Source organism: Podarcis liolepis, assembly GCF_965112155.1.
Source record: "Podarcis liolepis genome assembly, chromosome: 2".
Taxonomy (NCBI): Eukaryota; Metazoa; Chordata; class Lepidosauria; order Squamata; family Lacertidae; genus Podarcis; species Podarcis liolepis.
In genome coordinates this window covers 92,402,497-92,426,029 of record NC_139555.1, presented here as the reverse complement: position 1 = coordinate 92,426,029, position 23,533 = coordinate 92,402,497, and the positions used below count along the sequence as shown (strand labels likewise).

Sequence of the window (23,533 nt, the reverse complement as noted above, 5' to 3'; positions counted from 1 at the left end):
TAAGTGTGTTTAGGACTTCAGTCTCAGTCCATTTTTTATTTTAAACCACAGGCTTTGCATCTACTGTTAAACGTAGGCTGGCAGCAGAGCTTAAAATACAAAACAGAAAATTCCATTATGGACGGGGCTATCACAGAATGTAGAGCTTTAGATCAGAGTCTCTGTTATTGCAAACTATATCGTTTCAAAAAAAAACAAAACACTTTATGATTGTTTCTGGCTGTTGCTGCACAAACAACCACTTTAGATGGTATGTAGTCTTGCTTGTTCGATAAAAATCCTATTTTTGGCAATCTCATCCAGAAATATTGTTCTAGCTGTCAGTTAAGTAAGCAAGTAAATAAATAAATAAGTTGGACTATCCATTGCAGAACGAGATAAACTTATCAAAATTGATTTCAGTAAGAATTCAATTGAGAAAGCTCTGAAATTAAAGTATAGTTTGTTTGAGGTGTCTCATATAATCAATTGTTCCATCTACTGACCATTAGGGAGATGTAATTTGTAAAGTACGTCATGCTAGGTAACGCTATAATAACCCACCATTCTGCCTTTGAACTGGCAGATCTAGGAAGACTGACCAGCTGTGAAAGCAAGGACTACTAAGTATTCTTGCTGGAGGCACACAGTACAACCTTATTCAGAACTGATTTCATAGAGTGCTGAGGGGTAAAGTTATACTGGAGTGGTTACATTTCAAATTATGGTTTTAAAATGACTTAATTTACTCTGGGGTTGCAAAGCAGGCTGTGACTTTTTTTACTGAACTGTTTGAATGGAAATTCAAGTGCTAGAAGGTTAGGCATTAAAAATAGGTGACTAAATCATGATATTTCAGTCTTGGAAATGTTTAATTGCACGTGATGAACATATTGAGGATTATTTCAGAGTGAATGTTCATAGGATTGCACTGACATTCATTTATTTAACATAATCCTGAAGCTGCTATCTCGCAAGGTTTCTAGGCCTTGCCTCACAAGTCTCATATTTTTAACTATGGCAAAATGCAATTTGGGAGTCCCTATCCGCTACTTTCCCTAAAGGCTTTTTTCTTAAAAATGTGTAAGTACTCAGCATCTCACTATCTATAGGAGATAAAAGTGAGTGTCCAAGAGCAAATTCCATGTGCAAAAGCAACTATGCATGTATTTAATCCACTATAAAATATGTAGCTTTAGCCACTGTGGTTAATGTTTGATTATCTGTGCAAAAATAAACTCAGAAAAAAAGAGTGCACATCATGGAAATTCATTCTTGCTGAAGGGAACTATAAGTGGTCCAAATTAAATATATATTGTCCAAAGTATCCCAGGGTTGTCATTGTTTGATCTGTTTTAAAAGACTTCTCTGCATACTGAAAACTATTAACTTAAACCTTGAGATGAAAGGGAAAGTCTTGTTACTTCTTAATACTTGACGTGAGATATTTTACATGCAGGGTATATCTCGTTGAGGATATTTGAAACTTGTGTTATGTGTGTTTCATAACAGGTCCACCAGGTCCGCCCGAAGCTGTGACAATTGATGAAATCACAGACACTACAGCTCAGGTATCCTGGAGGCCAGGAGCAGATAATCGCAGTCCCATTACAACATACGTTGTTCAAGCAAGGACCCCATTTTCTGTGGGATGGCAAGCCGTCAACACAGGTAACTAGACATCTTAGAACACGCAAAATATGACCACTGAAACTTGCTTTAACTGTTTTCCATGAGCCCATTTCTGGGATTTCTGGTTATGGGGAAGAAGCAGCGTTGGTCTGATCCAGTTCTCTTCTTGTGACTGAATGGAACATATCATTAACTCATTTACATCTATATCTATATGTCTTTCTCAATATTTTTTCACCCCAAATTTAGCAAAGATTAGCAAAATTAGCAGAGATTACCAAATTTAGCAAACAGAAAAAAAGAGTAGCCAACTATGGCTTATCTCTAGAGTCTACATTCTGTCCCCCCCCCTTTATTTTGTTCTTAACCCAAATATTTCATTATTTGGTAACCATTGGGCATTCTTACATTTCTTGCCTAGTGCCCGACGTCATAGATGGAAACACATTTACGGCAACGGTAGTGAGTTTAAACCCGTGGGTTGAGTATGAATTCCGGGTAGTTGCTGCCAGCCTTATTGGGATTGGAGAGCCAAGCAAACCATCAGAGAAACGGAGAACTGAAGAGGCTCGTAAGTAGAAGCTGAAATGCTGCATTTGACATTTCAATCAGTCTTTGACACTTCCACTGAATAACTACTTTTACGTGGTCAAAATAGTCTGCATAAGAGAGCAATGCATTTAACTGAGCAAATTTTATTTTTAGGAGTTTACTAAGGCTGCGTCCACACCTCCTCATGCTCATAACAGGAAGCATGGAGGTACAGACAGTCTTTCCTTTTTGACACCTTATAGAGTGCCATAGCCCGTATATCCCATTCTTCCCAAGCTGAAGGCCCTCCTGAGGTTTTGGGCTAGAACTTCCATCACCCCCAATCACTGCCTTGCTGACTGAGGCTTTATATGTGCACCATAGCTTTAAATCACCCTTGGAGGGGGGGAATCATGGGAACTGTAGTTTTGGAGGGGGGAATCATGGGAACTGTACTTTCCAGCATCCTCAGTAAGATACCGTTCATTATTCCAAGTTGGTATAAAGCGATTCATCTCTAAACTTATTATAAACATTATTGTGAGACTAAAAAAAAGTTAAGTGTTTGCCAAAAGGCATCAGTGACATAAATGAGATCCTGTGTGATCATATAATAAAAGAGTGTTGCTCACGTAAGTGCTAGGGCTTCCTTTTTGTGAAAACACCCTACGTACACCCATTTGGATGGAGTTAAAATTTAATCTGCCTATTCACTGGGACCTTTAAAGACTCTCAAGTTATATTAAAAGCCATCATTTGTTAGAACTGATGATAAAAGCTTTTATTGCTAACATTGTATATTCCTTATTATGTGGTGCAGCAATCTGGGGTGCCTCTATTAACAAATGGAATATAATGCAAAACAGAGTCCCTGTGGAATGTCCCATGCTACACTTGCAGTATTACTTTAGGTTGAAAACAGCTATTGTGAGTGAAACACCTTTTGTCTGTGCAAAAGACCTTCCTCTCCCTCTCTTCCCCCTATGCCCCCCACCCTGTCCACACAAAAGATATGCTTTGTAGGGCTGGAGGGACAAAGGTCCTATCAAACAATTTCAATACTGTGTAATCTTCCATGGTACAAATATTTTTAAACATTTAATAGAATTTATATACCATTTGATTGTAGAAAAAACACTCCAATGTTGACATGAAAAAGGGATAATAATGTCTACAGTGTTGTATTAGAATTGAACGTAAAGAAATGGGTACTAGTTGTTGCCTGTACGACCTTAAATTCTCTAATATCTGCAAGGGAAGCCAAAGACATATAAAATATCCAGTTCATTAAATTAGCTACTGTTGACTCAGCCTTATTGTCTGCTTGCATATTTACCAAAAGCTGTAGACCTAAGTTAGTAGCAATCAGTTTCATGATTATAAATAAATGAAATGTGTTATAGGGGAAATAATTTTTAAAACTATTTGAAACAGGTAATTGGCTCATAAATATGCTGTTTGGCCATCTCATTTTCAAAATTATGTATTACGTGCTCTCAAAGTGCATCATAAAAACCTGCTGCAAAGCATTTTAATCAATATTCTGATGAATGCTTCTCTTTTACATTGCAACGTAGACATTGAGATATTTAGAATTCCCTCCCCTCTCCATTTTATAAAATCGTACTTCCAAAAGAAATTTGCTTTGAAATCTCAGTGACAGAATAGTTAAGAGTGACACAACACATAAATGGAATGTTACATAAAGATGGCAAATTCATCTTATTAAAGGTGAAAGATTATTTTTTAAAATGGAAAAAATGGGGGAAATCTGGCAACAGCAGGTTATCTAAAAAAAATACAGTGGTACCTTGGTTCTCAAACTTAATCCTTTCTTGAAATCCGTTCCAAAACCAAGGCACGCTTTTCCATAGAAAGTAATGCAAAATGGATTAATCCGTTCCAGACTTTTAAAAACAACCCCTAAAACAGCTATTTAACATGAATTTTACTCTTTAATGAGACCACTGATTTATAAAATGAAAGCAATAAACAATGTACTGCAGTCGCATAATCAATCAATCAATCAGTAGCTGAACTGGGTTCCACACAGTCACAAAAACAAACAAAAAAAGAGCCACAAAAAGGCAAAATAAACGGCAAAAACAGACAGACCTCAGCATAACACTCAGAATGGAATCGCAACGCTCAAAACAGAGCACGTTCAGCTTCCAAAAAAAAAAGTTTGCAAACCAGAACACTAGCTTCTCGGTTTGTAGTGTCTGGGTTCCAAGTTGTTTGAGTACCAAGACGATTGAGAACCAAGGTACCACTCTATTTTCAATTTCTCCTGAAAACTCAGAAATTGTTTTTGTTTTAAATCTTTGCTAAAAGTGTAGACACCAATATATCTTCCCTGTATAAACATCAAACAAGCTATCCTTACCTTGTAATAGTCACTTTTCTCCCCTTTTCTATAGTTCCTGAAGTCACTCCAGCTAATGTCAGTGGAGGTGGTGGTACCAAGTCTGAGTTGGTCATAACCTGGGAGGTAAGTGAGCTGTGAATTTACAGGGCAAGAAAGGGGAGGGAAACGAACTGTTTCCCTTTTTGTGCCAAACCTACCAGAGACTGACTTGAGGGTGTTGAATCAGGCAGCATTTTGCAAAGGGACATAGTATTGTTATAAATAATATGTCACTCCTGTCTGTCTGCCTCCTTCCTTCCTAATTTGAAGAGGGAAAGACGATCTCTGAATGGGCTGCAGGGCTCAAACATGGCAAGTAAGGAGAAGCACAGGGCAGAGACAGCATACCCTTGCTACATACCCAAACTGGTTTTGGAATTGTTCTCTCTTCCCAGTGTAAAACGTAAGACGACGTTTTAGAAGAAGGGAATGGGTTAGGGTTCTCCAACAAAGAATTCTCACCAAATTATAATTTTGGGGGGAAGAGAAAGCATGCATAATATACATGTTTGCCCTACCTGCTGAGCAATTTCAAACAGACCCTGTGGGTTACAGTCAGGAAAAGTACTCTAATTTCTGACTTGCATTTTCCACATCCTTACAGAAGGAAAAATGCATGGATTGCTTGACAAGCACACTGTTGCTTCTGAGATGTACTAGAAAGCAATATATTTGTTTTCCAATACTTGTATCATTCCTTAATGTGCTGAAGTTCACCCTTCCTGGAATTAATTAGTTTTGCTCCATGCCTTCAACAAAAACAATGTTTAAAAATGTAGTGTCTAAACTATAACCCATAATTTTCAAGAAGTATAAATCGGAGATATTTAAGATCTGACTGTAGGTGCACAAAAATCTCCCCCTCCATGAGAACCCATAAGAATGGAGAAAACCATGTTGCTCTTCCAATTCAAATATAGCACTTGAGCACATGCTAATCCAATTGGTTTCAGCCGAACTTGAGAACGTGCTTAAGTGGCGTTCTGAATACAGACATTTCCTGGAATGCGGTTTTTCATTTCTTTAGCTTCCTTGCTAAAGCTCAAAATATGCAAGACTAGATAATTGCAATATGGGCACCAGTGACCTGGTGGTGATGTGACTGGTTCTGACATCAGACAGCATTTGCCTGCTAGTCTGCATCCCACTTCAACATGCACAAAGAAGTTCACAGCATACTTAAAGTAGGTCGTGCCCTTTTGCTTCAAAACTAGCTACTCGCTGCATCTGGTAAGGTAGGAACAGCACACAAGGGAACAGAGAGGGACATTGGTGAAAGTCATGGAGAGTCTTTGTGGTGTAGTAATCTGAACCACTTTAAAATCATTGCATTTACTGCCTCTAAAAAAAGAGGAACTGGGGGTTGATATGAAATGCTTCAATTGTAGTTTTCAAACTCAAATGGGTTCTGCCAGCTAAGAAGCTTCACTCCAGTTATATTAATGCATTGTGATTTTATAATTTTACGTTGTAAAGTAGACTTATGTTGTGTGATGTTGAGGAATGTCTTACTTCTGCCCTCTCTTCATTGTGAAGGCCTTTGGGTATATACAGTACTATAGATTTAATTGACTATTTACATGATTAGTTAATAGCAGACAGCCGAGTGAGGCAATTGGTCCATTTTTGAGTCTTTGCTTGTGGTACAGTTAAGTTGTGAACATTCTATTGTACACCCAGTTTGGGCAATATCCCATGTAACTGAAAGTGCCAGTGTGGATTTAAAACTGTGGTTCCTATAGAATACAAAGGGGTAGGACTGGAAAATTTCAGACACTTGCTTTTCTTAACTGTGACACTACGGTTTTTAAGAAGTCAGAAACTCTCTGTAACCTCTGCAAAGAAGCTTTTATTATATGCTTGTACACCACATTCCTACACTGATTTCCCCAGAGTTGTTAAAACCCATTTCCTTTCCCACTACACAAATATTAGAGCATCTCACTCATAACATGTTTATGACTCAGATCTAAAGGAAGTGGCAAACACAGCTTATAAAGTGGCTTCTTGTTTATTAGTGAAGACGGTGGTAGCGAAAACAGAAAGTAAATCTCCAGATGGATGTGTAATTCTGTCCTTATTTGGATTTAAGTCCATTTAGATAAATTCAGATTCTAAGAGCTGCCTTGCAGATGGCATTTACATGCTTCAGCTTTGATTATTAGCTGTCCATAATATCTAGGCTGCAGTTGGTTCTTCTTCTTATGCTATTTTTAATAAGTCATGTTTTCATAGGCGCAAATAGACCATAAAAACCACATCAGATAGCTGGAACAAATTAGCCCAGAAACATAAAATGCTTTTCAAGTTGAGTGTTTAATTTCCTCTGCCAGAGAGTGTATTTCCAAATTGCACTATATGGATCCGTTAAATTTCTTGGAGACCATTTTTATTGTGCCTCTTTGTAAATTCATCCTACACATCGGGCTGTTCCCATCATTTCTTTTCTTGTTGTAGACAGTGCCTGAAGAGTTACAAAATGGAGGTGGGTTTGGTTACGTGGTTGCCTTCCGTCCAGTTGGTACAATAAGTTGGATGCAGACGGTAGTGGTTTCTCCCGATGCCTCCAGATACGTTTTCCGGAATGAGAGTTTACCGCCGTTTTCTCCATATGAGGTCAAAGTGGGCGTGTACAACAACAAAGGAGAAGGTTCTTTCAGCCCCGTCACAATTGTTTATTCAGCTGATGAAGGTAAAGTCCAGCCTAGTAATCTATTGCATGTGACAAGCTGGCCATTTACAGAAGGCATCTATATATTATTGGCACATTCTACTGATGTCCAGGTCTGCTTACAATAAATAAGCATGTGTCCAGCTTTAGAATATATTCTACTGTAAATTAGTAATAATCATATTAACAGTAATATTGTGCATCAAGAAGATTTAGGTCATTCATTTAAGTTGCCATTTATGTCTAAACGCTTTGCAAACTTAATTTCTAATTTTGATGTTTAATGGCACTGTGCAATTTTATTCATTCATTCATTTGTCTGTTCAAGAATTTATACCCAGCTCTTCAGCTGGAAAGGATTACAGAATGGTTTAAGGATATATAACCCAACATACCCTGCCACGAGGTTTACAGTCTAAAAATTCATGACATAAAATGAGAGGGGAAATGCATGACATTAAAGAGGGAAATGAGCAAACTCGGGCTCAATTCTTGATGCTATAAAGTTTTTATAATGACCAGCTTGCATAGCAACAAGCTGCTCACAATCGACCCAGCCTTCCTTGAAAGGTCCCTAATGCAGCCAGAAATTGCTGACCTTATAGGGAAACTTTGCCTTCTGGAGCCTAGCTTGGATCTTCCAGCTTCTTGCCGCTTTCGTGGCAGCAGGTAGGCTCACAGGTTGATGCTCTCAGCCTGAGAGCAGTGGTCCTCCTGCTGCCTTTTGTCACAAGCAATTGGCACTAAAATCTCCAGGAGGGAGAAGGAGATCCTGGCCTAGTTGATGAAAGTAGCAGGGAGTGAAGAGGACTGTCCCTTCTTGTCTGCTGTGTCATTTCTTCCTCACAGGATAGTTGGGGCTCTTATCAGGATTGCGGTATGTCCAGTACCAGGCTTTGATATTGAGTTTAACTCTACTCCGAGATTATACTAGGGAAGCAATAACGCATCTTATCTGTTTGCAATACATAACAAGGATTTTGATAGTTTCCATTACATGTATGTCTTCTCTAAAGGAATGTACTAGTATTTAGCAGGAATGAATACAGTGGGACCTTGGTTTAAGAACAGTCCTGTTTACGAATGATTTGGTTTACGAACTCCGCAAAACCAGTAGTAGTGTCCCAGTTTGCAAACTTTACCTCAGTCTAAGAATGGAATCTGAACGGTGGAAAGGCAGTGGGAGGCCTCATTAAGGAAAGTGCGCCTCAGTTTAAGAACAGTTTCGGAACAGATTAAGTTTGTAAACTGAGGTACCACTGTATCCTCCAATTGGAAACTGCTCTGATTTATCTTAAGTGTTATCAGTACATGGCACACTGAATAAATTTAGGGAAGAAATCTTTTCATGAATTATTTGTTGCAGAATTGATATTCCACACAAAAGAAAGGGCCAAAGCTCAGTTGTAGAGCATGACATTTACAGGTTTCATATATGCAAAGACCCAAATCCAATCACTGCTATCTCAAATTAAATGGCCTTGGGTTATAATGCTTAGGAAAGGCCTTTGCTTAAGATGCTGGAGAGCTGCTGCCAGGCAGGTTTGAAAATGTGGAGCTTAACAGGCTTCTAGCTGGATACAGTCATCAGTCGCTGGCCCTCTTGTAACTTCCACATGCAGACAATTCTTCATGCGCAGAGGCTACATGCATACAAGCTGTGTGCACACTGATGTTGCATCTATCCCACACAATTGTGGGATAGATTGTGCAGACTGGGCACAGGCTGCCTCTGGGCACATAGAACTACCAACTCAGGTCTGCCACCACAATCCTGGCTCTCCCTTCACCTACTGATTATACACAATCTTTTTAACAGCTGGATCTGGTCTCCATAACAGGTATGCCGGGGTGGGGGACCTAATTAGGCCTGTCATGCCTCCCCATTTGACCCGAGAGGCCGTTTCAGCCAGGGGTGAGGCTAAGGGCAGGGCTCAGCCAAAAGGATGCTTGCAGGCACCACCAATCAGTGGTGCCTGCAAAACCCCTTCCAAAGTGCAAGGCAAGATAGCACTTCTCAAAGCTCTGTTCTCCACAGCGCTTTGAATGGTGCTTGTGAAGATCTGAGAACAACTGTCAGCTTTTCAAAAGCCCCATTCAAAGCACTGCAGAACATCGCAGGCCAAAAGGTTGCATGATGTCCAGTGATTGACAGGTGAGCAGCCTACTCACCTGTCAAACGTAGCCCAGGAGGAGTGAGGAGGTAATGCTCTGGCCCACTTGGCTACAAAGGTTCCTTGAAGGTAAGCTTTGCTTCTGCACATGACTGTGGCATGATGGGAAGCTTTGCTTCTGCACATGATGCTACACAAACCCCAATGTGTAGAGACACCTGCAAGCTACCCTATCCTACCTTATTCCTGGGCTATTCTTCTTCAGCTCCTCCCTTCATACAAACCTAGGGATGCTCGAGACATAGTCATCACACTCTGGTTCACTGGCTGTTCCTTCTGGAGAACAGGAAATAATATCTCTTCATGATGATATTATTATGTCATATGCTGAGTATCACTTTGTATTGCTGGGGCTGGTCGGGAGAGACGGAGGATTCTTCCAATGTCCTGTTTATTGAGCATTCACCCCAACTTGCTGGCAAAGAATTTGCACAGAGTTATTACAACATCATTGTTAGTTGACTGTTCATTCTGCTTTGTTTACGGGGAGGCTATGTGACACAATTATCCCATATTTTATATTGCATTTTTCCAGCACCACAAAAAATTGAGGGACTTTTTTATTTTATTTTTTATTTTATCTTATTGCACAAGAGCACCAAATTCACATTATTTCTGCAACCTATCAAAAACATGCATTCCTGCAAAATAGTGAAATTCTGGTGCTAGTCATGGGCCTGTTTTGGCAGACCAACATCTGTAGTAATGTCTAATTTATATCTGAGGGTGAGATATAGTGACTTGCCTTAAGGCATCCACAGAGTCAAAGCTGACTTTATCCATTGGTTAGGTAAGATGAAGAACAGCTATGACCACAAAGGTGAATCTACATCTAGCCACTGTTTCTTCTTTTTAGAACCCACCAGAGCTCCAACCCATGTCTTTGCCAAAAGCCTTTCTGCTTCAGAAGTACAAGTATTTTGGACCTTGCTCCCAGAGACCCAGAGTAAAGGAAGGATACAGGGCTACGAGGTAAGAACGTAAGGGACATAATTAGCCTGAAACAATCCTTGTTTAGTCTGAAACAGTATCATGTGCACAAATACTTTGTTTTAAACTGAAAATCTCCCTTCCCTCCCCCCTCTTAACAATGCACTTAAGCGTATAGTAATCCACTTGGTATCAAGGAGCAGTAATAACATGTGATTGTCAGTCTTAGTGCGTTGCAATGCAAGGTGGGAGCCCCTCGTGCAGGCCTTAAGTTTCTGCAAATTCCATGAACTATCAGCTATTTGCTCCACCGTATAGTAAGAAATACACAACACGCAGCCACACTGCAAGCCTAAATGCCAGTTTATTGTGCATATTATATTTTAGATGTCTTTCTTCTTTAATACAAGATTTAAAGTCATAGAACTAGAAATAAAAATAGGGAAAGGCTCCTGTTAGGGAACCCCTCCTTTGGACCTGTGAAGAACACAACATTCTATGATCAGTGCAGTTAAGTGGAATGTTAAAACCTGCGGGTCTAGGGCAGTATATAAATGTCATAAACTATTATTATCATTATTATTATTAAGGGCTATAAACATGCCCATCAATGAGACTACTGCAGTGGTCAGATGTGCTGACTGCTGGTTTCACGCATGGAAGGGTTATCTTGAAACAGTGCAGTCTCTTGAAATAGAGGCAATGGCAGGATTTATGGAGAGCTGCTAAAGCAAAAATCCAGACAAAGTTACTGTAAATTTTTCCAAGAACGAAGTTGTGTCAATTCTTTTTTCTATAGTAAAGGTCGTATGGTAGAGGCCTTTACGTCATTTCACACACAAACAACAACAACAACAGGAATGTGGCACCCCTGTTTCAGAGAAAAAAACCCTAGGCCCTCAGTTTACCACTAGCTTCAATCAATGCAGCTTTGGACCAATATCAACCACAAGATGCCATGTGACTGTGGCAGATTAGAGCCCTCCATCTGGGCATAACCTTAAATAATTGAGCTATGGCATTTGATTGGCCCAAAGCAGGATTGGCTCAATGAGAGATCTGTCTACTATTTAAATGGGAAACAAAGAAATGTAACACAGAATTGAATGGAATGGAATAGAAAACTGCAGGATAGAAACTTGGGTCAGACACAGATTTTGTAGAGCAAATCTTAACTCTGTGGCGGGAATGTATGAGGGTTTGCCGGGTTGTTCTAAGCTACTTCAAATTGTAAAGTGACTATTCAGGTGTGGAGTTTAAATATGAAAGCCTGTGTTTCATTTGTGCAGGTTAGATACTGGAGGCATGGGGATAAGGAAGAGCAGGCTGGAAGAATCAGAACGGCTACCAATCAGACCTTTGCAAAAGTCACCAGCTTGAAAGGCAATGTTTTGTATCACATGGCTGTCAAAGCTTACAACACAGCAGGGATGGGACCTTCCAGTCCAGTAGTCAACGTGACAACTAAAAAGCCACGTGAGTGTGGGGGGAGCACTTTTTCCTTTTTTTGCTACATGGTACTACTCTGTGCCGCATTTTTGAGTGCCCACAGTATTCCAGCATCCCTAATTTTATTAACTGGAACACAGAAAACTGCAATCTTTGCTGGGCACAAAATAAAAATATTTGTCTTTCTGTTCAGTGCAAGGACTTCCTCTACTTGTCACCAGTGCACTGAATTTCCATCTGATTCCCTTTTTCATCCATAATACTTGGTCGTGTCAGCTCTGCTGCTGACTTGGAATACACGTTTTCCAGGAGCTCTTGAACTAAGCAAATGTAAGAGTTCACTAAGAACCTCTCATAAACTATACTGAAAGAGGAAGGAAAACTTTGCTGCTTAATAACATTCACTCTCCTTCACTTTGAATTTAGCACCAAGTCAACCCCCTGGAAACATCATTTGGAATTCATCGGACTCTAAGATTATACTGAACTGGGATCAAGTAAAAGCACAGAATAATGAATCTGAGGTGAAAGGATATAAAGTACGTAATGGGCAGTGAAACTTATTTTCCATTGTTATGAGACATTAAGCAGTACCACTGTATTGAACTAACTAACTTCTGAATGAACTGTGAAAATTTACATTTTTCAGTGGGATCTGAAATTGGCATAAACTTCACGTGGGCTATGATCTAAACAACTTTAATAATGTTCTGTAGACTTCAGTGATATCAGTAAATATGCACACTATGCAGTGCATATTATGAGGATGATAATCTAATAAACCAGGATTATTTTTCACCAGCAACTCCAATGACATTAAAGCATCACCCAGACTGATGAATAACTTACAACCAGTGCCTCTGAGAGGCACAGGTTTTAAATGATTCAAAATGCAGTGGCCTAATCCCAGGACAAAATACGCCACTAGCACTTGCACCAATGTAGGCTTACCTAGCTTCCTCCTCCTACTCAGCACCTTATGCCTGTTTGGAGCATTCCTCCCCCCCCCATTTCATTTCATAAATTTTATATACTGATCGATTGTAGAAAGAACTACAAAGCATGAGCTTAATGCTTTGCTGCCTAGGCTCATGAGATATTACTAATGTCTGCAGTGCTGCAAGTAGCAAGGGAGTTGTTCATCCTGTTGACTTGGGTGGAATTCTGCTTAATATTTCAGTCCACTTGCTTGGCTGCCTTTCCACCCTCATCTGATACAGGCAAGGTCTTGCATGGGGAGCTTGAGTTGTTGCAGCCATTGTGATACTGGTGCAACAGCAGCTTCTCAGCATGGCGGTGATGTATTGGCATTTGTACATCATAAGACATGAAATTTTTGGTGCAATTCTACCAAGTATTTTGATCTCAAGGAGAACAGAGCTACATGAACAGCTCTGACTTCACAAAACCAACAAGAGAATGAATGTAATGCATCCTAATGCTCAAGAGTATGACAAGAAGCCACACGACTTTTCAAAAGCCAAGGCATATATTTTCTCTAGGGACTATAAGAGTTGATTAGCTATTAATATAAGTCCTAGAAATAGAAGCAACTTCTATAGAAAATCTAAGGCTCTTGCTTTTTTCCCTTCCTTTCTTTCTTCCCCTTGGCTAAAAATACGGTCTAGGTTTTATACAGATGGAATAGACAAAGCAGCACATCTGTTATAGAAACTAACAAAACATCTGTGGAGCTTTCGCTGCCTTTTGATGAAGATTACATCATAGAAATAAAGCCATTCAGTGATGGAGGAGACGGCAGTAGCAGCGAGCAGATCCGAATTCCAAAGATATCAAGTAAGAGCCCTTGTTGTTCTTCACCATGTGAGGGTACTTCAGTCTCCCCACCCATGAATGATCCAGGGCTGAATCTGTTTCTCCGTGCATAGAACTTTACTACAGAGTGCTTTTAAAATGTAATAAATAGTGCCAAGGAAGTATCTTACTATAGTTTTGTTAATGATTCTTCTGTCACCCATATGACGGTATTCAGAATTCTTCAGTTTTGTAAATTATATATCTATATCATGGTCATATTAGCCAGAGCAGGGCTGGCCCACTCATAAGGCAAGATGAGACAACCGCCTCAGGCAGCAGATTCAGCCCCCAAGGAATGCACTGCCCACTGACACACATTACTTGTGAGGCTGGATCTGCTACCTCCTCAGGAGCATCCCCCATGCTCTACTGCGGCCTTTTGGGAAATAGGAGGCCCTGGTCTCCTCCCACCCTGAGAAAGAAATGGCACGGGCTGCCCACTGGGATCCTCTGGGCTCTGCTCCCACCCAGAGTGATTCAGAGTACACCCCCTCGCCTTGCAGTGGCCTTTGATTGCCACTTCAATGGTCTGGAAAAGTTAAACCGATGTTCCCCAGCCCCGCTTGTTCCTGATGTAGATCTTTACTTACCCAGTAGGGAGGATGGCATTTTGTGGTTCACCTCAGGTGCCAAAATGTCTTGGGCTGGCCCTGGCAATGAATGAAATTTTCTGTAGTTAGAACAGAAGGTGCCTTTCTCAGTTTTGTAACTGTCTACTGTACTTTGAATAAAGTCTTGCAAAAGAAAAGAAGAAGCCCTCCTTTTCTGCTTAATAGTTTTTCAATCATTATGGGAGATTCTTTTTATATAGGCATTTTCAGTTGGGTGACCAAACAAAGCACGAGAATTTATCCCTCTGTGCACATAAAATGACAGTAAATTGTCCCTGCAAAAGTGGAGTTGTGCTAAAGGTTAATTATGGCATTGTAGTAGTTTTCCTGCAGGCACATAACAAGTACTAAGTCAGGAGCAAAAGAATAGGCTTTCTTTAGTCATTAGCTCTACTACTCACAACACAGAGCACAACAGGTTTATATGGGGCTCCCGTGTACACTAAGGTTTTTCCATTCACATAACAATATTTTATTATTATTGTTACCAAAAATTCTTGTGACAACTTAAATGCCAGCTAATGAATTATGGAGACCTGGGTACAAATTCTTACATGGCCAAGAACCTCATTGAGTGTGACCTTGGACTAGAGATGGGGAGACCTGGAAAAAAACCCAGAAAAAAGAATGCCCCCCATTTTTCTGGGTTTTTTCCAGGCCTTCGCATCTCTATCTTGGACTAGTTATAGTCTCTCAGCAAATGTACCACACAAGGTGGCTGTGAGGCTAAAGATAGGGGAAAACCATATAAACCACCTTGAGCTCTTTGGAGGGAAGGCAGGATATAAATGCAAGAAACGTAAGTCAAAACACTTCTGTGCATGTGGAGCTGCCACTGCATTACAGTGGAATTGGGAATACTTTTATGCAGAATTTTTGCATGCACACTGAAACTCTGGACTAGAACCCCAATCCCTGTTTTCCCTTCCTGCTACTTAGCATATCTGTCAATATAAAAGCTTTCCATTTGAATCAGTGCTAAAGTAATTCTTTCATGCTACTGAATGCAGGAGCGCCATAAAAGTGAGGCGAGTTATGTCACTTGTTCATGCATGTGAAGCTGCAAGATATCAAACCTTGTGATTTCTTTTTTCTTCTCCTCCTAGATGCCTATGTGAGAGGGTCGGGCGCTTCTACTTCAAATGCTTGTACGTTGTCAGCCATCAGCACAATAATGATTTCCCTCACAGCTAGATCAAGTTTATGACAAAAAATATCTAAAGGACTTCCTGTTTATAATATAACTAAGCAACATTTAGCTAGTTGTTTTGAAGACACCCAGTACTAAGTAATATTGTTGTTCGAGTACATCTTACTACTGGAAAAAAAAAATGTTTTATGCTTCTCTAGGAATGGCATTATACAGTACTTCCTCAAAGCAAATATAGCTTTGTCTGAAGTTTCTTTGGAAACTCTGCAATGCACTGAAAACATCTGTAATACGATGTTACCAAAGCAGTTTACATATGTCCTTATATGCATATTTTTTATTATATATTTAGTGTTTTATAGACTTTTTTAAAGTTAACATATGATGTAGATATTAATTTCTTTCCCCCTCTGCTATGAAATGCTATTGATGGCATTTACTGTTGCAAAAATACATTGTTTTGGAATGTTTTATAGCCAGGTCGAAAGTTCTCAGTACACTGGTTTCAAATTGATTGTATAGTTTTACAAGAGTGCACTGGCAAAGCTCTTTTGACCTCGATCCATTCTTCAAGGTACCTGGGCGTATCTGTACACAGGTAGGATCCCAAACAGGCATTATATGAAGTCTTCCCTCCCCTCTCCCTGTTGGCCTCAAGTCAGGTTTGCAGCTGCTATTGCAGCGCTTGTGGGCACAAGGCCTTATCTATTGGCCATTCCTAGCCCCTGATGCACAGACGACTTCCACAAGGATGGATACATGAAGGACAGGCTATACATGTCTGGTGCCAGCAGTACAGCCACCTGGAGGACTGGGAGAGGGAAGAGGAAGGTTCACTGGAATACTTTTTCAGGATCCTTTCCCCCAATATGTGCAGAGGAGGAAGATGGATCATGCTGCTATTTAAAGCAGCTAGAGTGGTTTGTTTGTTTGTTTAAATGACATGTAAGGTGTTCATTCTTGGATCAAATTACAAAAAAAGACAAATCTAAAATAACTTTCAATGCATTTGCTTTCAGATTTGTGTAAGTCAACTGCATAGTATCAGCTAGCTAATATTTTAATGATGCATAGCAAAGATTTTCATTTGAATGTACTTGAGTTTTCTCTTAAAAATTAATAAATATTAAATTGAACATTTGTTCCATTTAGTCGTGATCGCTCCTATAGTAATGTAGACCAGACGTTGCTATAGCAAAGGACAAGATGCTGAATGCGGTGAAAATCTTGAAATTCCACCCTTTGAGCAATTTATGTAATTCTGGATTTGCACCATTTTAATAAGGAAGTCTGTGCGTCTGTGAGACTTTAAATGAAACATAATTATGCTGATTTCTGTGTTGGAACATATGTTTCTTTTGACAGGTACATGTTTAACTGTAATTCTCTATAGTTTGGTTTCATAAACTGAATTACAAAATTATCTCTGTTTTTACGATTTTTGTTTGAGAATAGGTTATAAGCTAAATCTAATAAATACCATTCTAGTGAATACTTCCCTAAAAAGGCTTTTTTCCATTTAAAAAAAATTATATGTATGTCTGGGTGTCTCTATGCACTTCCAAATAGCTCCTTTATTTTAAGATATCAAACCCTCTTGCCTTTTGCTAGCACAAGTGAACAGAACCCAACACCTGAAGAGTGTTCTGAAGACCTAGCTTTAATTTTCTTGACAAGCTCTTTCTACATATCTAGCATGTTGATAAAATCCTATTCAAATGTGACAGTGATTGCAGTCCATCATGACATTTTCTCATGAAGCTGTCATCCATTTCCATTAAAGCTTGGGCTGAGCACTATCTCCACTGACTTGGGTGTTCATACCGGTTCTCAATGAACACAGGAACTTCTGCACAAGCTTGCACATGCAGAGATCCATCCATGCTCCACTCCATGTGTTCACCAGAGTCTGGGAAGGTATATGAACCATACCCAGAATTTAAAAAGAAAAAAATATATTAATACAAAAGATTTATTTGTTACTGGGGTAAAATTTTGTACATATGCTCAGATGGAACAATAATAATTAAGACATCAATGAAGCTTTCTGTTCATTCTTTCCCCCAAATTAAAAAAAAAAATAATGCACTGCAGAGGTTTATAATTTGTTCTTCCTGATAGTTTAAATTTGCCTGTAACTTGTCTGTTTTGCTTCCAGAACAATACAAGCTAACTTTTAAACTACTTTCAAAATATATTTATTAAGTAACTCATAATCAGGATTCCACTTGTGTAAGTCAGGGGTGTTAACCAGAGAAATATTGTCAGTATTTCAAGCTGTGTTCCTTTCTTAGTTTGATATGGTTACTTCTATGTAAAAACAAAAACAAAACAAAAAAACCCACAAAAGTAAGAAAACGAAAGAAAAAAAGCCTTGTAGTTTTTCTCCCCAGTGTAAATGATATTTATCGGTGATCTAGCAGATGTAATCTTTTTTATAGTTATTGGTAATAAATATTCTGTTATTTGTAAATATTCCTGTGTTTATAGGCATTTTTCCTGCATTTGTGGTGGTTCTTTGTTTAAAAAAATATGCTCCGTGACACTCTTAATCTCAAATGTTTGTGTTGTGAAAACACCTAGGATCAATGGTGGACAGATTTCCAAAAACTCAACATGGAATGGGTACCATTAAAACAAACAAACAAAATTTAAAAATAATTTTAAAACAAATGTTTATTTCTAATTAAGAGCCTATGCCAATGTTGTAATTGGGATTGGAGGAAGAGTTAGAGGTTTGCTGCCTTCAAACCCTGCAATGAAAGTCCCAAAAGACACACATGCATTCCTCATTTCCAAACTTGACTACGCATGGCAGTAGCAAAGACTCGCAAGCCAGAGTGCCATTAAACCCTAGACACTCAATACCATAAGAACCTTTGGAAATGCACTTCCCATGGTTCCTGATGTCTTTAAGGATACTAGTGACCCCTCACTGCGAAAAGGTGCCCTTTCCTGGTGCCCTTTCTGGGGATGTTGGAAACCACAGGAACCATATTTCCAAGTAGTCCTGATAGCCTTGGAAACTGTATATGTGCTTGTAGCAATATCCAGGAGCCTAAGTTTGGGAATGATAGACGGAGCTACAGAAGTTCACAGCAAGGTGCCAAGAAGCAAAGGCTGAAACTGCAGACAGCTGGACTTCGAATACTGCCTCTTTCAAACTTCAGCACCTCACTAGCCAAGATGCACCATTTATTGGGTTGGCTGATCAATTTATCTGGTGACACATCAAGGCTGCAATTCTATACTTATCTGGGAGCAAGACCCATTGAAGTTAGATTGACCCTTGAGTAGACAAGCAGAGGCTTATGCTGCAAGTGGATCAGCTGCATATTTATTACTTCATTTTCCCTTCCTTGCAACTACATTTAAGGTGCAAAAATGAAGCTAGCCTTTTGAATTTGCTCCAGAAAAAGAGGGCATTAAAGGGTATAAAGCCTAGCCACTGCCCAGTAACAGGTATCTGAAAAGGAGTTGTAGAGACTCAAGACCAGAAGCCCTAAACCATATCTCCTTCTGTTCATAGTGGTTTCCCATTCATTTCAATGAAGCAGTGAACTGTGACCACAAAGGTAGACAGGTGGCCCTTCTGTGTGATACGTTCTGTGTGTGTACACTGCATCAAAAATAGGGCTTTGGGTCTGGGACGTGGCTAGCAGGAGACTGACTTGTTCACTACATAATAAAAGATTTCAAACGTAAATGTTTATCAAAACACAAGAGCTCAACAAGAGCACATACGAACTCACACACTATTATAGGTATGCAGCTGCAACATAGATTAGCATTCTCATACAAAGTATCCCAAGGCACAAAACAAATGAAAATGCATTCATATTATAAGCTCTGTTGTATTCTTGTATTTATAGCACAATCAAAATGTTACCTATATAACTTGCCCTTCAAACGACTGTCCTGTTATAGAGACTAAGGTTATGTTAATTTTCCTTCTAAAAAAACAGAGAGCCTGGTTTACATAGAGACTCTTCTTCATGGTAGGTAGGTAGGTAGGTAAGTAAGGAAGTGTCCAGAGGAGGGCAACCAAAATGGTCAAAGGCCTGGAAACGATGCCTTATGAGGAACGGCTAAGGGAGCTAGGCATGTTTAGCCTGGAGAAGAGGAGGTTAAGGGGTGATATGATAGCCATGTTCAAATATATAAAAGGATGTCACATAGAGGAGGGAGAAAGGTTGTTTTCTGCTGCTCCAGACAAGCGTACACGGAGCAATGGATCCAAACTACAAGAAAGAAGATTCCACCTAAACATTAGGAAGAACTTCCTGACAGTAAGAGCTGTTCGACAGTGGAATTTGCTGCCAAGGAGTGTGGTGGAGTCTCCTTCTTTGGAGGTCTTTAAGCAGAGGCTTGACAACCATATGTCAGGAGTGCTCTGATGGTGTTTCCTGCTTGGCAGGGGGTTGGACTCGATGGCCCTTGTGGTCTCTTCCAACTCTATGATTCTATGAAGGCCCTCCTATCTTCTATTTTAGTGCCACCTTGAATTCATCTTAACTGTGGCTCTGGAATAGTAGATCTGCACATAGCTACACATCACCTGCAGTTACTATAGAAACACTCTCATTATGCTGGAAGCCACCCATCATCATCATTACCATCACTAAAAGAACAGTGTAGGAAAGAATTTTATTGCTGCCAGATGTTAAAGTAGCAGCACAAATCCTAAAATGAAGAGGTTAAGGTCATTCACATCACAGTGGAAGCTATGGATTATAGGAAGTGGAGTCCAAGCAATAGCATGGCTCAAACAAGAAAACAAAAATTATACAGAATGGTCAAGGGCATAAAAACAGTATCCGGGAGTTTTCTCGAAAACCAGCAAAACTGGCCATTGATTATTTGGGTTTTGCTGCAGTAGCATAGGCCAGGGGTCAGCAAACTTTTTCAGCAGGGGGCTGGTCCACTGTCCCTCAGACCTTGTGGGGGGCCTGACTATATATATTTTTTGGGGGGGGAATTGAACAAATTCCTATGCCCCACAAATAACCCAGATGCAGTTTAAATAAAAACACACATTCTACTCTTGTAAAAATATGCTGATTCCTGGACTGTCCGCGGGCCAGATTTAGAAGGCGATTGGGCCGGATCCGGCCCCCGGGCCTTAGTTTGCCTACCCATGGCATAGACTCAAAGCCCTTGGCAAGAAATAATTTCAGTGCCTTGTGATACATGTGCTGGGTTTCTTATACTTACTGTGGTGATTTGTGGAATTTCCCTTTCTTGTGAAACATCCCTGCTATAGAGGTGTGTCTGGTGCCAATGATGCAATATTCTTGGCAGCAGGCATCTGCTAATAGTAAATTTTATATATTAATAAGCTACCTTGAATCCAAAGCAGATGAAGGGTGATATAAAAACGTTTTCATTCATAAATAACAAATAAATAATGAAAGGATATATTTCATTTTTTAAAAAAAAGTTTCCTGAAAACCAGAAACAGGGCTATGGCTTTTCTTCATTCTGTGATTTGCCATCCCTGCTGTAACAAGGGGAACCTTCACTGATATTACTTCTTATGGAATATTTGACATGACAAATGATTTGAAAGGTCACGGTGGCTTTAATGGCAAATTAAGGGACGAAATTTTACATTTTAGTCACGACAGCTTTATGGAACTTCCTGATTTCGGAAGTGGTATGGTGCTCAGAAGCAAACATGGAGGGGGCAGAGATTGCCATGAAGTGTCATTTGTAGATTTCCTGGTGGTATTAGTTTGACCACCACATAAAGTACAATGCTAAAATAGGAGGATGTTTGGTCTGGTTGACCAAGGGGCAATTCTAACGGAAACTGGAGACTTAAGGCTAGGGTCAAACTCGATGGGGTTCAGCATGCCAATTTTTGTGCTAAATTGTGGTCTTTAGAATCTTATGTCATGGAACCATAATCAATTAAAAAAAAACAACCGTCTACAATTCGTGAGCATCACCATATCCTTCTGGCAGTACATTCCATAAGTAATTTACACATTTGGGGGGGGGGGGCGACTTACTTTTTTTGGTTCCTCATCTACCAGTTTCTTTGGAACAGCCTCAGTGATTTGCTTGTAGGAACAAAGCTTTGTGACATTTTGCTCATCTTTGGGTCAAAGGATACTGCTGCAGTATACGACAGTAATGTCTTTAACATTAGCAACCTCTAAAAGTTCCTTGATAGAACTTAGCTAGGTTTGTTACGAAACCATTGCAATATTTTAAGCAATATTGGATTCCTTTGTCGTTTATTTTGAGATCAGTTTCAACATTGAACTGCATCCATATTTAATAACAGACTGAAGAATGTTCCAAGGCAGTAAAGCACAGCTCCTCAAACTAACTCCCAGGGTCTAAGCATTGCTTTTGATTTCTTTACTTTATTCACTGATGTAGGGCCCTCTGAAACTCATGTGGTTCTAGAGAACAAACCGAAAGATATTTCTTTTATTCTTCAGATAAAAAGGGAGTTCAAAGTAGAACCACCATTGATATCCTTCACTTGTACCTAAATTGTACTCTTAAGAAGCTGCTGCTTTGCTACAAACCTGGTTTTCATAATCATAGCTACAAAGGGATGGGATATTTCTTAGGGAGACATAAGGGAAACGATGTTGGGCCATGCCTACCATCTATTTCAACAAGGGCTAGATTAATGCATCACTGAAGTTCCCAAGAAATAAGGGTTCTGGTCAGCCAAGTCATATGCTGATGATCATAGCAGTGTCAGAATACAAAATGTAACTACACAACAGTAAAATAGCAATAGCAGCATCTTATTCCTCAGAACTCTTTAGAAAACCTATTCTAGCAGTGGCGTAGCGTGGGGGGTGCCAGGGGTGCCGGCCGCACCGGGCGCAACATCTGGGGGGGGCGCGAGTCCAGAGGGCCCAGCCCCGTCGTGCCCTTGGCCTGCCCCTATTGTCAGAGCGGCCGGCCAGCCTCCGCCTGCTCCTACCTTGCCCACCCGAGGACTGCGGCAGCGCCTGCCCCCATGGCCACCTACCCCCGCCTCGCCCATTGGCTTGCCTCCCTCGGCCCCGCCTCTCTCCGATGGCCGCGGGGGTGTCCTGCTCGGCGCCAACGCCTTTTTTCAGGAGGTAGGGAGGCTGGACGGGGAGGTGGGGTCGGAAGCGGGCAGAGAAGGAGGGGAGCTCGTAGCCAAAAGGGCTGCACCGGTCGGCAAAGGGCCAGGGAAAGTTTGGAGAGGAGAAACGCACCGTCATGATTTCCCGGTGGAAGCGGCAGGATTAGGGATGGCGAAGCGTAATTACGCACGAATTTCGCTGGGTGAGAGCTTCGGGAATCGATCGGCGGAAATGGGAATCAATTGGAATATGAGAAAGAGAGAGAGAGGGGGACCATCATTCATAGGCATAGATTTGTAGGGTTAGGGGGCGCAAATCCACAGGTTAGGGGGCGCAAATTACTTGCCTTGCCCTGGGTGCTGACAACCCACGCTACGCCGCTGTATTCTAGGTGGGCGGTGAAAGATGAAGATTGTATCCAACTAAGTCATTCCACTCCACTCACACAAAAGCTGGAGCTCCCCCTCCCTCTTCTCCCCCTCCCCCCAAAATATCCAGGGCACATTTGGGGAAAGTACAAGGGGAGTGAATAAAGTGAGGGTGGGAGAAATGCCCAAGGATTTAGTTGGATTCAGTCCTAAACTACTATAGGTAGGTAACTGAAAGTCAACAGTTTACAGTATAAATTGGGAACAAAAAGTGTCCCCACTCCTTGATTCAATGTCACAGAAATATAATGTACATTTCACAATTATCAAAATGGTTCTAAGCAGTGGGGTTCATTAAGAATGACATTAAAAGGCAGGAATAAGAAAAAGATCTCATGCACACAACCCTGAACAACCTGGGTTAAGGGCGGGAAACAAATGTGATAAATTTGTTTGTACTGAATACTGTATAAGTGCATAGGGTATGCTCTGCCTAATGTTTCCATCTGTACAATAAGGTGAGTGATGCTTAAACTTTATAAAAGGCCTTGAAATCTATGAATGTTACCCTCTGACAAATAATGCTCATGAAATAAAGGAGATGAAGTCAATCAGATAGTGAAAATCACAACTATGTTTCACTACCTGAACTTCAGGGCAAAATGGCAAAAAGAGACACACAAATATTACATAGGAGTGATCCATGGTTGTAAAAGGAATGATCCCTTAGT

At 40.3% G+C, this 23,533-nt stretch overlaps 1 protein-coding gene and 1 long non-coding RNA gene across 16 annotated transcripts in view; one reads left to right on the top strand and one right to left on the bottom strand.

Moving 5' to 3' along the window:
* The window catches only part of LOC310701096 (contactin-4), a 497,831-nt gene extending 480,006 nt beyond the window's left edge, over nucleotides 1-17,825 (top strand). For 14 of the 15 annotated variants that reach the window (XM_083491346.1, XM_083491357.1, XM_083491358.1 and 11 more), the window contains 9 exons: nucleotides 1,492-1,650; nucleotides 2,033-2,182; nucleotides 4,563-4,633; nucleotides 7,007-7,241; nucleotides 10,251-10,366; nucleotides 11,614-11,800; nucleotides 12,200-12,312; nucleotides 13,402-13,570; nucleotides 15,309-17,825. In XM_083491346.1, coding sequence (XP_083347472.1) covers nucleotides 1,492-1,650; nucleotides 2,033-2,182; nucleotides 4,563-4,633; nucleotides 7,007-7,241; nucleotides 10,251-10,366; nucleotides 11,614-11,800; nucleotides 12,200-12,312; nucleotides 13,402-13,570; nucleotides 15,309-15,409 — 1,301 coding nt within the window. In that variant the 3' untranslated portion in view covers nucleotides 15,410-17,825. The remainder of the gene's footprint in view (nucleotides 1-1,491; nucleotides 1,651-2,032; nucleotides 2,183-4,562; nucleotides 4,634-7,006; nucleotides 7,242-10,250; nucleotides 10,367-11,613; nucleotides 11,801-12,199; nucleotides 12,313-13,401; nucleotides 13,571-15,308) is intronic. The other variant, XM_083491348.1, reaches the window with a different exon arrangement.
* On the bottom strand, nucleotides 13,579-22,151 carry LOC310702157. The gene is made up of 3 exons (XR_014523305.1): nucleotides 21,367-22,151; nucleotides 20,567-20,663; nucleotides 13,579-14,241 (listed from the first exon to the last, which is right to left on the bottom strand). It is a non-coding gene; the product is annotated as an uncharacterized lncRNA (long non-coding RNA).
* Between the last annotated feature and the right edge of the window lie 1,382 nt (nucleotides 22,152-23,533).